Here is a 16654-nt window from a genome sequence, read left to right as displayed (position 1 = left end):
GGTTTTTTGGTTTTATTTTTTGGGTTTTTGTTTTGTTTTGTTTTGGCTTTGCCCTCCGGGGTTGATTGAGTGTGCAATCATTTCTGGGTGTCCTTCTCTCGTGATTCTCCAGGTGTCTGTGCTGGTCTTTAGGCGAAGTTTGTCATTCCAGATCTGATCTTGGCAACGAAAAGGGCAGGACACTTTGTTTATCTCCGTTAAATTGGAAGTTAAGTTTGAGGCTTAAATTGAAAGGGTTCAGTTGCCTGATGGAGGCATAATATTAATTATAAAATGCTTTAACATCATGAAAACAAAATGCATCCGATTTAAGTGGCAAACCCAAGTCTTTAGGTGAAAACTACATTCTTCCCCAGCCCGGAAAGCTCCTCTTGGTCCGTCTGCTTTGTTATCCTTGTCACCTCTCATCACCACCCCCCCCTCCAATCACCCTTTCTCTTTTGCCTGGATTTCTTATTTCCTTGTGCCACATCCCTTCTTTGCAGGATACAGTTGCTCTTGGAGAAGCAAGAGGACCAAATGAAACAACACGCTTATGCGAAAGGTCTCTGACCCTTGATCACCGTGGAATTGGTTTCAGCCAGTGTTGTTTGATCTTGGATTGGACACGACCCTGAAGTGAAATTGCTTTGGCCAAAGTTGAGGGTGGGTGGGATTTAAGCCCAAAAAGCAAATAGAGGGAGGACAAGTAACAGCTGGCACAATCACCAAGGCAATCATCTTTGGCCTGGCTTGAGCCAAACAGAATAAAATGTTAAATATCCCAGGGAACAAGAAGTGGGGACTAGAATAGGATTTCTGATGCTGAGATTGACACCCGTACCCCAGCCCCCTCCCCACGATAGCAGAAACTTTTAAATATATTTTCCCATTCCCACCCTGCCAATATTCCAGCAGTGCACGCCAAGTTCAACATTCAGCATGCAAATGCCAAGGTTCCTCTAGAAAAAGAGTCTGATCCCCAGATTAAAGGGAAATGATTTTGTGTGTGTGGATCAATGGGCTCCAGATTATATATGAAGCCAAACTCTAATCCTCTGCAAATCGCAAGAGAACGGTACCTTTTTATACCGCTGCATAGCGATTAGTTTCCTCCCCGGGAAGTAGTGGAGAGATATTTTTTAGAAAGGCAACTGTTTGGAATATTTTCAGTACCCAATAACAGTGGTGGCAGAAGAAATCTTATTTTAATTAGGCAACTGCCATTTCCCCGGCGAGAGAAGTAGAAATTTGTTACTTTTTATAAGTGTTTAATGTTTGTTTTTAAGAAACTAAAAAAGCAATTCCAATAACTCTGATTATTCCAGCACTGACAGCAGGAACAGCTCTGAGGCAGTTATAATAACCTTGCACACTACTTGAAACTAAAGAAGGTGAGAGAAAATTTAAATTGTATGGTAGGAAATTAGGTCAGCCCTGTGCTAAGTAGAGTAATGCTTTAATTTCTTATTATTGACAAGTGGGTGTTGCCGGGGTCTTTTCTCACATCCAGTGATTTTGTATTTTAATTTGCATCAGGTTCCTGTCACAGACCCGAATTAAAGGGAACGGAGAGATTATTGGAGTTTGTACATATTTGAAAAAGAGGGGAAGTCAGAGTTTGAAGGCTGTTCGGAAAGGCATATCTGCCAGGCTTTGGAACCATCAGGGCCAAAATCAATAACATTTTTTAAAGACTTTAAGAGCTTTTTAAAGATTATTTATGAAGCTCATCTCTGTCTTAATGGGCATGCAGAATTTTGATCTACGTCGAATATTGTTATCCTCAGAAGACTGAACAAAGATGTACCCGTTCACTTGTGAACAGGTTTCAGAGTTTCCTTCGGGGTTGGAGAGCGAGTTTCTGATGCGATGTGAAAAGTGAAATACAAAAAAGAGACACTTACCAAGAACGGCACCACCCACACTCCCACCACCGGCTCCCCAGCACAGCATATCTCTCTCTCTCTCTCTCTCTCTCTCTCTCTCTCTCTCTTTTTCTCTCTATGTTTTCTGTAGATTCCAGGTAGACCTGAGCTGCATCTCCTGGAGTTACTGAGAATTCTCTCCTGTTTTTGAAGATAGACACAGAGTAATAAATACAGCTATAAAATCTTTGTTGATCACCAGCAAAAAAAAAAAAAATGGGTTTGTCCTTTAAGGCAGGATATGGATAGGAGTCACACAGATTTGTGCCTACCGGGGCCTCCTGCCCATATTCATCTTCTCTTTCTCTTCTGGGGGTTCGATATGTCTCACGAGGGCTTTGAATTCACCGCATGCTGAAAACACCCACATCCAGTGAAGCGAACATTTGGCTCATCTTATAGTTACCAAAGAATCGGAAGTCATTGGAGCTGGGTTGTCAATCGTTCTTAACATTAAATGATGATGAGATTATTTTTCTATTTGTGAGGATTAGTCACACCCTTTATTCTTTTCTTCTTTCCACTTGCGCTCACTTCTCTTGCTTGGTTCTGGTTTGCAACTGAAGTGAAACTAAGGCTGTAAAGATGAAATACAAATCTGTTTTCTAGTTACTTGGCATTGCTTAAAAAGAAAAGGGTTGCATGTTGGAGGGCAAGGAGGTAAAGGGCTTTTGCATTTGTTGGAGTTCATTTAGCTAGGTTATTCAAGATCCTCCAGCATCACAGGTAGGTGGGAAAATGAGCCCCTGGAAAGGTCCAGTATCTAATAACCTGTGAAGTGAGGATACAATTGGGGGTTTAGAATTTCTGCTATCTTCCAGCAAAGGAAACAACACTTTAGCTAAGGACTGATGGATTAAAACAGAATTTTGGAAGTCCTTCTCACAATTTTGAACCACTGGCATAATTTCCTTAGAAAGGTGGAAATGTTGGTGGATCAAGAGTCGTGAGGTTTATTTTGGAGAGAGGCAGCTACAAGAAGCTTGCTTGCACTCCATGTGGGGATCCCCCCTGTCCCTTGTATGCAAGTTTCTCTTTCCTTGGGGAATGGCGTTTGGTACAAGTCACTGTGTTCTTCCCACTTGAAGTCCATTACAGATGCTGTCTTTTCAGAGTGCCTGTCTGTGTTTCTGTCTGATGAGGTTTATCAGAGCAGACAGATATTTTCCTGGCCATCTATTGAAGATGTTGCAGTCCTCCCACACATCGTGGAGAGGGGACTTTATTATCATGCATTGTATGTATGTATTAAGGGCCTAAATGTGTGGACACATGTGCTTTCCCCTTCTTTTCCCTTCCCCTCTCCCTGGCATTCCCATATGTGTGGCCCTGGGAAATGACAGAGGCCTAAATGCAGGGTGGTCTTTCCTTGCTGGGCACTTGTGTACAGAATTGGTACACAATCACTTTCTGAGCTAAAAAACACCCAAGAACAAGCAACACTTTTTCCGTGAAGCTGCAAGCTGCAGCCTCCTTGTGCTGTGCATATAAAGTACCAGTTCCGCCCACCTCTTCTCCAGATCATAAACCAGCTTGGTTGTGGTGCTTCCTAAAACCCCCGAAAGCACGGAGGACTGCATGCATCTTCTGTTCTCCTTGCCCTTTAAGACCGACGTCACTCTGGTACATTCCCTGGCCTGAGAAGCCCCTGTTGCACTCCTCAAATGCGAATTGCCTCTTGCAGAAGAGTAAACCAGAAATGAACATGTCGAGAGTCTGAAAGGGCCCTTTGCAAATGAGCATGGTCTTGTAACTTTCTTTACGAAGTCTTCCCGGTTCCATCACTGGATGGTCAATATCAGAGGGGATGGTCTTGGAAGGTGTACAGTTTGGGGAATTTCCACATGCTTTGTGACAGATTTTCATATTTTACAAACCACAAGAAGTATTACTTCTTTTAACTTGTTTTTTTTTTTTAAACAAACAAACAAACAAACAGAGGTAATTCACATGGAGTGTTTTTTGTTCTCTACAAGATGCCTTAGGCTTGCTTGGCTGGCTTACCACAGGTGGATCCTCATCGATGGTGTCATCAACTAATAAAAAGCCACTTTTAGCGGCTGTTAATTTGGGGACAACATAATAATAAAAGCAACCATTCATTGAGCACCAGAATTTGCTGGTCACCTAATCCCTTAAGTCTCCCAAGTGAGCAGGCTTGCCCTGGATTGTGCAGTGAGTAGGGCACACAGCCAGGATCCAGGCCTCAGCTTGAAAATCTGTGTTGAGGTCGCTTGACCTTGTTGCCTCCCCAAACTCTTTTTTCCAGGCGAGGCATCTGCACTTGGTGTTTGCCTTGAAGAGTCCACGTATTAGGATTTCTCTTCTCTCCAGCCTCGCCCTTCCCCTGAAGATTCTCAATAGGCTGTGCCCAGGACTCCTGAAATACCTACTTTTGGGGTTGCATTTTACCCTATCAGAGCCCGTCATGTAATCCCTGAAAACTGGAAATCCGACGCTCTGGTGATTTATGCAGATGGGCCAAAGTGAGGAAAAGTATATGTGGTTATCTCTCCTGGATTTAGTCATGCAACTGAATTAGGAACAAAGGTGTTTTGTTCTTTTTGTGGCGGGAGCTGATAGCTGGCAACTGCACTTAACTGAACTGCAAGAAATGGGGGAGAACTGTGAATGCTTCATTCAGGCCCAAGTAAATATAGGGAAAGGTGGAGTGGTGTGTGGAGTACTGAGTAAAAAAGACACTTGAGAAGTGAGACACGGGGAGAGGGAAGGTAGGATAGATTGGTCAGGCACTGGCTAGACCTTAGGCCGAAGTGAAATGCAGTCCTCGTGGGTATGAGACCTGGATACGCAGAAGAAGGAGTAATGGAAAAATGTCAAGGGCAGTGAAAGCCAGTGAGAAGTGAGGCAATTTATTTATTGAACCGATGTTCTGTGTCTCTTTGACAGGTTTGAGTACCACTTGTCCGTGTCCCTTCCGACAGGTCTCCATTGGACAGGTGAAGACATCCTGGGTTTTGATCATTGATTACATAACCAAGTCATTTGGTAGTAACAGAAGCACAGTTGACCTGTGGCACCAAAAAGAAACAAATTCTGGTTGCCAAAGCATGCTCGTGTTGCCTTTTTCCTTTTGAGGGTGAAGGTAGCAGCCTCTCTGCTTATAAGAGACGTTCTTGACGGCGTGATGGAAGCCCTTTGACATAACTATGCCGAGTGAATCAGAAGCAAACCACACTTTTCCTTCCTCCTTTTCTTTACTACCCATTATAAATTCTAAAGTCTCTCTCTGTGTTTTCTGTTTTAGCCACGAGACCCAAACAACTTGCTGGGACCATCCCAAAATGACAGAGCTCTACCAGTCTTTAGGTAAGGACATGGCCACGTTTGTGCCAGGTGAAATGACCGGGGACTCGCAGGATAGTTTGTAGTGTCACGTTGTTGGTTGTCTCCATCTAATACTGGATGGTTGAAAGGGTGAAAATAATACCTTTCTACCCAAAACTAACAGCTTTCTTTTTCACAGAGCTTCTTTAAAAATAAGTTTTCGAATGTCATCGATTCCTGAAAATTCAATATACCTGAGAGGGCCAAAGGGTCTCTGTAGTTTTCTTTGCTGTGTAAAAGGATGAAAAAAAAATACTTGCAATTTATGGCAATTGTTTTTCCCACCAAGAAAGAAAACTGTTTCAAGTTGTTCTTATTGATTTCTTCCCCTCGAAACTCAAGACAGAGCTTTTTGCCAAACCACGAATATTATGGTAGGAATTTTCTGCAGTCTTTCCAGTGCTTATAATTCCCAAGCCTGTCAGGTCATCAGCATGAGCATTTAAATGATTTCTCTACTATGTCTTGTTTTGTGTTTGTGTGAGAGCCTGAGGATTTTCCTTCCCCATCATAAGTTGGGATTTTTTTGAACAGACGCACAGCCTCCAAAGAAAAAAAAACATCCATCGTCCTAATGCTTCGTGAAAGTCCACTCTGTACCGTTTTAGTTCTTTGGAGAGTAATCTGAAATGAATTATCTTATGTAGTAACTAGTTGTTTGTTTGTTTTGTAATTAAAAAGTACATCTTCTCTACCACTAAAACAGTTTTATTAAGTCTGCTTCTTTGTGAATGCACATATTTCCAGACTAAAAGGCACAAGGAGAACTATTTGGATTTAAAGTTACGTGACAATGCCCATGAGAATCAGGGTGATCGGACAAATAGTCACGTGTGTGTGCTTGTGCACACGTGTGTATCCATACGTGTGTGTTGCTATTACTGCCTTGCTGCCATAGGTTCTTATTGTAATGAATTGCAGTTACAGAGACGTGGGGTAGGCAATATTAGTCAAAAAACATGTTTCCCTAGACTTTTTCTAACTATACATGAAATTAGTTCCTTCTAAAAAATCTGAAAAATACAAATAAAAAGCATGAGAAACAAAAGATGTCACTTAAAATTCTACTGGCCAGAGATATCCAATACGTTTCAATGAATACCATGTCATTTTAGTCTTAGCAGTATGTGTGTGGGGAGTGTGGGGGTTGTATATGCATGCACATATGTACACAACACACTTTTTAAAAATTTCAAGAAAATTGGAATCAGCTAATGTTTAAGTGCTACATTTTCAGCTCTCCCAGAAGGCTTCTGGCTTACAGTGCTGCACTGTTTAGATCACAGGTGGAAAACTTAAATGCTTAATTTTGGCAAATAAGAGAATAGAGGCTTCATCTGAAATAGGCAGCAGCTTTGCTGGGCAAGCAGGCCATCCTAGCCCTGTAATCTTAGGACTTCCCTTTTTTAAGAGAAATGAGAAATCTGTCGATCAAGAGCTCATTTGAACTCTTCTGGGAGCCTCCTGATTATAACCCCAGGTTTACATAGACTCAGTCCACTTGTGATGTTTTACCTTTAATCACAGTGATGAGTCATTGTAATATTTGAATTTACTTTTACTTAACATTTTTTATTATAGAATTAATAATTGCTCATATTTTTAAAGTTTAAAAATATAGACAAGCTAATGAACAAAAAAGAAGAAAAGACAAATCCTCTATAACTCACCTCTTAGAGTTAACTAATGTTTAATAATCCAGTGGGTATCTTCAAGAATTTCTTTCTGTATATGCATTTTCACAAAAGCTAGATAGTGCTGTTTTATAATCAGCTTTTTTTCACCTAAAGGCAATGTACCATGGCCATATTTCCATTTCATTACATTGTATTCTCTACTGGCTTACTTTTAATTGCTCTGTAATGAGAAACCACAAATGTGGTTGATAAAAAGCCAATTATGAACTATCAATGAATAGATGTTTGTACCTTCAGTAGGAATTAAATACACCTTTTATCATCTTATTTCTGAAGTTTTCTCAATAATTCAAATGTGCTGGTAAACTAAAAGCCAGTAATCTGGCGTGATTTTGGACCTTGGGCAAATCATCTGACTTTGGGAGATAATGGAATTCTCCAGTTGCAGGGGAATTTAAAGCCCGTTTATTACAAACTTTGTCTTTGAGGAAATCAACTTTACTGAGATAATTTACATATCCTAAAATGCAGCCGTAGTAAACGTCTTAAACGGTCAGCTCCAACCTCCTTTGAAATTCTGTTCTTAGCTATGCCGATAACAACTATCTTGGAAATGAACCAGTGTTGACATTTGTTTTACGTCTTTCTGAAATGAAAATTGCCAGTGTTTTTGTTGCAATCAGATGTTACTTAGGCTAACTTTTACCAAATGGTGACGCATCCAATAACATCTTCCATTTATTGAGAGCGCACTGTGTGCACTGCACGTGGATCACGTCCACAACTGTTGTGCACCGTGGATGGTATCAGCATGCATATTTCACAGGGCAGTGAGATCAGGTGCAGAGAAACCATTTATCAGGGCTACACAGCTCTCTGGGGCTACACTGGGATTTGGTCAGGGTCCTCTATTACCATTTTCACTCATCTCATTGATTTTATTCACTCAGTAAAGCATGCCCATGTACGTTACAATGCACCTGCTACAAATATGTACAAATTGACAGTTTCACCTGTAGATAGTTATTTGAATAGTATTTCTGGAACAAACCATTGCATTTCTGTAGATGGTGTAGTAGGTTCCTAGATGGTAGGCAGTGTTCCTTTCAGTTTTGCCGGGCACCGGCAATGGTTGGATGAATGGTTGATTTTCTTTGTTATACGTCTATACCCCTGAGATGACTTACATGATTAACTATTATTTCTGCCTCACTCACCCAGTGTAGTGTTTTGAAGTTGAAATATGGGCATATCATACTGAAAAGAAGCCTTTTATTTCTTTGTAATTTTTATATACTGGCTTATAGTTGCTATTCAACAAAGTATCCCTTTAGGTCCGAGTTGCTACTTTGAGTTCTAGAGTAAATGGTTGGAAGCATTCCTCTGTACTCAGTTCATGAAAGGTATCGTGAAAGCAAAACTGGTGTGTGATTGGGTGTGTTAAATGTTTTAGACAATACAGGTCTAAAGTAGATCCCTCACCTAATAGAACTCGAACCTCTTGTCTGTGACATGTTGAAAATACCAAGATGTTGCTTATCCCCTCTCTATCCCCAGTTTCAGACGTTCTCCCCATTGAAGCTACAGTGGTTCACAATATGCGGGAAATATTACACATTCCTAAATATGCCCACTTCTGAGAAGACTTCCATTCTCGAACTGGCCCAAATTCCCCACTAGCCTGTTCAACACATGTTTGTTAATGTCCCTTCTCCCCAAAGCATTCAAGTGTTCCCCCTCACGCTCTGCCTGCCGTCTGGACAGAATACTGGTATAAAGCCAACAACGTTTTGTTTATTTGTTCATGAAAGACAGAGAGAGAGGCAGAGACACAGGTAGAGGGAGAAGCAGGCTCCATGCAGGAAGCCTGACATGGGAATCGATCCTGGGACTCCAGGATTGTACCCTGGGCCAAAGGCAGGTGCCAAACCGCTGAGCCACCGAGGGTCCCGCCAACAACGTTTTGGATGGACCATAACAGTAGTATTTGTGCCCTGACTGATGGAAGGCTGTGATGTTACTTCAAATGTTAATATTTGCATTCTCTAGTTAACAGAATGGTAGGTAATTTTCTTTTTCATCCTTTTCCTTGTGATTTTCTACAATGAGTTTACATTACTTACAATTAGATGTTTAGCATATAACGTTTCTTCATCATTACCGCCTTCCTTAGTGTCCCTACGGCTGTAACAATTCACCAGTGAGAACCCACGACAGGAAAGTGACAATAACCACTCACAAACCTCCCCCCGCCCCAACATCACATATGTCTGTATAGAATTTATGTTTAAGTACCCTGATTCCCACAGACTTTGTCAGGTAACTTTTAACACCAAGAGATCGCCTCATGTGTTTTAGTTTCTAAATATGTCCTTCCACAAAAGAGCAGACCGAAAAATTCTTAGTGGTAGAGAAGACATGCCTAACTTTTTGGTTTAAAAAAAAAATTAGAGATTTCATTTTAAATTATTCTTAACAGACCGAACACAGCTTTCTGGAGTGAACTCTCATCAAATGTTAAAAATATTTTGTGTTTTCACCTTACTTTATAGACTATGTACCTGCCCCTCAAAATTCTAAGTTTAAAGGGGAAAAGTTGTCAGACTTCCACACTAATACAAGAGAAGGCATAATAAAGAAATGATGTAAATGTTCACAATGTGACAACCTGACAATCATTAGTAATTTGAGGATTGGAAGGTCTCCAGAAAATTCTTTATGCAACATAAACAGTTTGGCAAAAGTGTGGTCTTGTTTTCACAAGGAGGAAATCAATAAGAACAACCTAAAAACAGTTTTCTTTCAGCATTTTTCTCTGCCCCCAGTGTGGTGGGGTGAGGGGTAAATTAAAAAAAAAAAAACTAAGTTTCCCATACATATTTTTACATGGGCCTTATTAGTATTCCTATCTTTGTAATGAGGGCATGGGACCAACATGTCTAAGAATTTTGTTTATTTTTCTCTTACTTTGGGCTGAGGTGAAGCAGGTTGTTTCCTGAACTTGCTGTGATCATAATTTTTCAAGAAGCACCTTTGGCTGACTCTGCAGACAAACGCATTTCTAAAAGTTGAATCATTCCTATTTTTAAAACTGCATATTCTAGAAAACAAACAACAGGGAAAAGATCCTGCCACCCATCGTCGGTGTCTTACAGGCAGAGTGAGGCAAGTGGTTACCGAGTACAGAGGATCTTGAGATCTTTCCTACAAGACCCGCTGGGCCATCCGTTTGTTGTTCAAAAGGCGTGTTCTTCATCATTTCTTAGAAGCAATAATCTAGCTGATACGTGAGGTGAATTTCAGGTTTCCTTTAGCATCTTTACAAATATAACGAAAAGACTGTTGTTCCATTATGTTATCTTGGCAATTCAAAAGCTACAAGTCTTTAAGGCTCCAAAAGCCGTTTACAAAATCAGTAGCTGTTAGATAGTGATGTGCTCCAGGATTTATTTTGAAATATTAATATAAGACTGATTTATGTGAAGTGCCATTAAATGATAAAAAGCCTGTCATTTTTCTCATGATTTATGTTTCAGTGCTTAAGTTCATCACTAAAATTTTTAAGTAAATATTTCTTTTAAAAAGCCCTCACCCCCATAATATGTACTGCTCAGAGATCCTCGAAGTAGGTATTGCTTAGTCTCTCTTACTGGGATCTATTAATTATAAACACAAGAGAATCAGGTAGTCCTCTCCGTGGTTCCCTTCCGAGCTGCATTGTGAGGTGTTTACATTAGTGATCGTGGTGGTACAGGACAGGAAGAGCAGTTTGCAACGGGGACTCGTGGGTAAAAATAAGATAATATGAAAAGAGAATCGTGAAGCTTTAGGGGTTAGCTGAGTATTCCAAACCATTTGCTAAAATCCACATGCCCCATATGATCTGATGTCACTTATTGCAGTTTCCTTTTTCTGCATTGCAGCCCCTTTAACCTCCAGGGTTTTCTCTAGGAGGATCAGTTGTCATCCTTCCCTGCGGTTCTAGCATGCTTTAGAAGGATCTTGTCGCTCAAAATTTGCAACTCAGGGGCAGCCCCAGTGGCTCAGCGGTTTAGCGCCGCCTTCAGCCCAGGGCGTGACTCACCGTCAGGCTCACTGAGGGAGCCTGCTTCTTCCTCTGCCTGTGCCCACCCCCCATAATTAAATAAAATCTTAAAAAAATTTTTTGCAACCCATTCTCCAGCATGATGTTCACCCAAATGATACGAAAGCTGTCAGTTTTTAGAAATGGATTTTGAGCGTTTTAGGCAATCATAGGGAAAGTGGTCTTAAAAACTCTTGTGATTTGAAGACAGTCCATCAACACGTGGCCCTTAGCCTGGCATCTGTTGCCTGAGAAGAGCTTTAGAATGTTAAAATGAGGGCTTTGGGGATGCCTGGGTGGCTCAGCAGTTGAGCGTCTGCCTTTGGCTCAGGTCCTGATCCCGGGATCTGGGATTGAGTCCCGCATCGGGCTCCTTGCGGGGAGCCTGCTTCTCTCTCTGCCTATGTCTCTGCCTCTCTTTGTGTCTCTTATGAATAAATAAAATATTTTAAAAAAATAAAATAAAATGAGGGCTTTGTTTTAGGGTCTGGTGGGTCTGAGGCCGGTGGGATTCTTCAGCAGTACAAGTTAAGAGCACCAATCAATTCCCAGTTAAGTCATGAAGCTAAGAGTTTCGTCAAGTTACATGAATAGCATTATTAATAAATGAGCACAGCTGGCCGGATAGTTAGGAACACTCCATAGAAATCCTGAATCTCTTTCCTCAGTCGTCCATGAGGAGGGAATACCGTTGAGGTCTGCAAGCTTTCCCTCTCTGTCGAACATTCCATTAAGCGCTCCCTCCAGAGGATGCTCTACAGTTGGGAGCTGCGGGATTCTGAACGACTATGAATTCCTTTGACTATGAATTCCTTTTGCATCGGGAGCTTGTCCTCATGCTTTTCTCAGCATATTATGTAAACTGTTCTCAACTAGGCTGCTCAATATTTAGCATATTCTTTTCCTTGTCTCTTGTCTCCAAACCCTTAAGTATTAAAAACCTTCTGTATTTTGTTTTTCTCCTACCATAATGCCTTGAACGGGAAAGAAAATCTAAATTGAGATTCCAGCTTAGGTGTGACCTTGGGCTAATCTTTTGCTTTTTCTTGGTCTCAGATTTCTGATTCAGCAGGTTGGGCAGCGAATCTTCCATCTCTGAATGTCTGGTTTTAATTCAACTCCTGGCCAGAGTATGGTTTGGTCTCGGGAATGCAGTGTGCATCTCTCCAATTCCTCTTGGTCACTACCAGCCTGGAAGATGGGAATCATAGGATAATCATATTCGTAATAATTGTGCTTTCATTTGCATAGCACTTTACACTGTGTAAAGTTTTCAGAAATAACTGTATTTAATCCTTACATGGCTGTAAATTAGGTCTATAGCTGGCACATGACCTGAATTTCGTATTAATTTGTGTCACATCATCTGTCTTGCCTTCCCCTTGAGTATAGTTCCCATTTTTGATTTGGAAAATAATGCTACTGTATCAGTGGATGGGGTAGCTGTTTCCTTCTTTCGTTTCGGACCTGAGCAGGCTGAGGCACAAGACCTGCTTTGACTTATTTGTACTGACATATGGGTAGAAGATAAGGAACCAGGTCCAGAGCACACATTTTATGGCTCCTAGTATGCTATTCTCAAAGGAATATCCATTACTCCCAGCATGATTTATAAAACTGCTTTATCAGCATAATTAAGCTATGGAATCTCAAATGACGTTCTTTATTCCCTAGCTGACAAAGTTAGCAGTGGAGATTTACTCAGATTTGCAAAATAGAAGACATTAAGGCTGTTATAAATGTTCTTCCTTTACTAGCTGCTTATAAAAAGAAAAAAAGAGAAATAATCTGTTCTTTTAACGTCAGTTACAATCAATTGATTTTCCCCATTTGTAAAATAGAAATGTAATTTTCAAATCAAAATTTATGGCACTTTAATGGAATATTCTTTTATAATATTTTTTCTCGTTCAAACAACTTGATTTAAAGCTTCTAATTGAGGAACATAAATAAATAGATACTTCCGATCTGCATCTTCTGAAGCTTATTTCAGAGAGGAAACTCAAAAAGATTCTCTCTCAGACTGGTTTACAATTTAAAAGAGCTGCCAAATTGTAGTTTAGTTGATCCAAATAAGAGGAGCATTAAGGTTACACCTGCAGCTCTGAAAAAAGTGCTGGATGTGTACAATTTTATGTAGCTGGGTCTGCAGAAGAAGATTTTTGCACACGGAGTAAAGGCATCTAAAAACGTGTCTGCTCTTATTCAGACACTTCCAATATTTCTTTTTTAAGCACACAAGTCTGATTACCTCTCTACGTCTCTCGGGAGCTGCAATTTTGCTGGAAAGAGATTCGGAACAGTCAGAACACTCACATAAAATAGATAGTGAGTTTTTAAAGCCTGTACCCTCTACGGTAGTAATAAAATGACCTAAAAATATTCTGAAAGACTATCTCATGACATAGTGGATGAATCATTAGCTTATTTATGAATTGGTGATATTCTGTGAGAATGTTTCAGAATTTGCCACTCTACGGTCCTGATCCCTTGCATAACTCCAGGGAAGGCCTCGTGCCCCCTCATAAATTGAAGCTTACGTAACTGGGACATACGTTATATGTGAGTGTGTGTATGTGCAAGCATGGGCATGTGTGGCACACATATATTTATTTATGTACATATTCTTTATCAAGTATCTATTTTGATGGAAAGGCGGTATTTGGCTTTCTCATTCTGTGAAGAGGCTGTCCGTTTTAGAGCACTGCTTCTCAAATAGATGAAGGGCAATCGTTTTGTTTTTTAAAACGTATATAGGACATTACAGACTTGCAGGTGATGCTGCTGACGCTGACCGGTATGCATTCACACTACATGTCACTCAGCTGCACCAGTTCAGCAACACCCAGCCTGATTTGTGCCCTGTTCTGGATGAACCCATTGATCACGCAGTTGGATGTCATGGCAATGACAGGTTGCTGCAAAAGTTACCTAACGTACCCAGCTTCCATATTTGCGAAGCACCATAATTTGAGTAGCACTGTTCCAGAGTCATTAATTTTTTAAAGAATAGATGTCAAATCAAGGGACCTTGGGTGTGTGTTGAGGGGTTCTAATTAATTGACACCAAACAAGAAGACCTAAAAAAATTGTACTTAATGGGATTTTATAGTTCGCCAGTTGAGTCCCATTGAGGCAAAGGAGGGGGATATATCTTCTTTCCCATTTCATAGACCTTGTTAGCAATTATTTTGGAGGCTGAAGTAATAAAATCGCCCTGTTCCAGAAGAGGTTTGTGTGTTAAGTAGCAGGGCCCTTGCTGCCTAGTTTAATGCCTCCCCCACCCACAGAATTCACTGCAATGTATAGAATGTGATAGTTTTCAAATACAAGTTTGTTTCTGTCCAGAATAGAAAACGTGGTATTGTGTGCTCTTGACGTTATGTGACAAATTCCGTGGGGAACTGATTGATTATACTGTGACTGTACTCTTGTCATTATCTGCATTTAGGTTGGGAGGTAAGGATATAGCAGCAGAGTTCATTGACTTTGAGACTGGTGAGACGTGGGTTTGAATTCGGCCTCTGCCACCAGTTCTCTGTGGCTAAAGACAAAGGCACTCACGATTTTGAAACCCAACTTCCTGATTTATAAAGTAGCTAGGATGATACTCTCCTTGGAGAGTGTATTGAGGATTCGAGATAATGTATGTAAAATGACAAAATGTCTAACATAGTAACTTCTCAAGGAATTATAATTGCTGTTAATGATGATGATAATTATGATGATTCACTATTTATTATTCTTGGTGTTATTTTCCTATACCATGTCCTCCGTATCCAAAATCTCTTGAATTCCTGGGGTGCCTAACTGGCTCAGTTGATGGAGCACGTGACTCTTGAACTTGAGGTTGTGAGTTTGAACCCTAGATTGGATGTAGTGATTACTACTACTACTACTAATAATAATAATAAATAATTGAAAAAGCAAAATCACAGGGCACCTGGCTGGCTCAGTGGGTGGAATGTGTGACTCTTGATCTGGGGATTGTAAGTTTGAGCCCCACATTGGGAGTAGAGATCACTTTAAGAAAATCTTTAAAATGAAACCCCCAAAACAGTAGAATCTCTTGGGTTCCTGGGTTAGGATAGCAAGGGACCCTCAGGTCTAGGTTTTCAAGCCTGACACTCAAGGAGCCACTTAATTCTTCTAAAGTTCTTTACGTCTTAACCAAGGCACAAATGTTCACCTGGTCACAGTGTATCCCAAGTACAAACTTAACTTCAGTTTGAAGTGCAAATTAGAATAACACATTTTCTACTGTTTTCTTTATCTTCCTTCCAGTTCTAAAATAATACACCTTTTGCAATAGAAAACAATATACACCATAACTTTTAACCATAAATGCAAATGGCTCTTAATACATATATATGTGTGTGACTTTATAGCTCTCTACCTATGTCTTGAAGACCTTAAAAGTTTAAACATCAAATATGTGTCGTAAAACCACACTGGTAGAGAAACATGCCCAATAATTCATAAGTGAGGAGAAGCCTGTAAAATAATGTGACGCACTAGGAAAGATGGCTGACGTGTAGTAAATGCCTTACAAATGGTGTTGGCACCATTATGGGGAGGAGGGGGCAAGAGAGTGGCTACAGAGGTAAGGAGGGATGACACCATAAGTTTTGTATGACATGTTGAGGATTTTGATGCTCAGATTTTTTATTTGGGTGACACATCCACCAGGGTCTAGCCAGAAAATAGAAACCACTCTCATTATTTCAAACAGACGGTATTCAATGCAGTAAATTGGTTACCCAGTTATGGAAAAGCAAAGAAGACAGCAAGGAGCCTCTGCTGTACCAGGGCTGGAGGGCAGTGGCTGGAGGTGGTATCACCCAAGCCCCAGAAGCCAAGGCTGTGTGGGGCTGGAACTTGAACCAGTGGCCAGTGGGGACCACTGAGGGAGGGCTTGACCAGAGGGAGCCGGAGCCAGGAAGGAGACACAGCCACTGCCAGAGCTTTTGCTGAAGGGAAAGGAAGGGAAGGGAGAAATCACCTGGCCTCTCCTCTTCTCCGGCCGTCTGGTCTTCCGCCAGTACCTCACAGTTGGCCAGATTTCTCTGGAAGCGCACTGGGAAAGGTCAGAGAATGGATTTGAGAAGCAATAGGCAAATGACTGGAGTACAGGAGACCTTGTGGGTGGGGACAATATTTTGTCCATACTGCTCTGCAGGGCTGAGGAAACCACAAAGCCTTAACTGCTTTTGTAGGGCTTTGGGATGCTGAAGTGACTTTAGGCACGAGAAGGTCACACTAGGTTCCAAGGAAACTGAGCTGAAAACCATGAAAGAGGAGGTGGCGAGAAAAAGGAATAGTGGCGCAGAAGGCCAAACGCTAGGACTATGCTTCCATGCATTTGATTGTAGTACCTGGATTGTTTATAGTTGCTTATGCCGAAGTGTCTCAAGGCACACAAACGCATTTCTTTAAAGCAGGACCTGTCTTCCTCATCTTTGTCACTGGTGCCTGGCGCATGATAGCCTCTGAATAAATAAATGTTCGTTGAAGGAAACACCGTAGAACAAGGGAGAGTAATTTTGGTGGGGAAGAAGACAAATACCACTCAAGGAGACAGAAAGATATAAATGATGTTTTCCTAAGGCACATTATGAAACTGGCAAGACGGAACTCTCTGGAGAGAAAGAGGGTTTCATTGTTGTTGTTTTTTCCAG

General features: G+C 40.9%; 1 protein-coding gene across 11 annotated transcripts in view; it reads left to right on the top strand.

The window, feature by feature from the left end:
* Nucleotides 1–16654, top strand: part of DMD (dystrophin) — a 2426617-nt gene that overhangs the window by 2279253 nt on the left and 130710 nt on the right. For all 11 annotated transcript variants that reach the window (XM_072743155.1, XM_072743156.1, XM_072743160.1 and 8 more), the window contains one exon: nucleotides 5176–5237. In XM_072743155.1, coding sequence (XP_072599256.1) covers nucleotides 5176–5237 — 62 coding nt within the window. The remainder of the gene's footprint in view (nucleotides 1–5175; nucleotides 5238–16654) is intronic.

The sequence above is a fragment of the Vulpes vulpes genome, chromosome X (genome assembly GCF_048418805.1).
Source record: "Vulpes vulpes isolate BD-2025 chromosome X, VulVul3, whole genome shotgun sequence".
Taxonomy (NCBI): domain Eukaryota; kingdom Metazoa; phylum Chordata; class Mammalia; order Carnivora; family Canidae; genus Vulpes; species Vulpes vulpes.
Note: the sequence above shows the minus strand (reverse complement) of the source record. Positions and strands in the feature narration are given on the sequence as shown.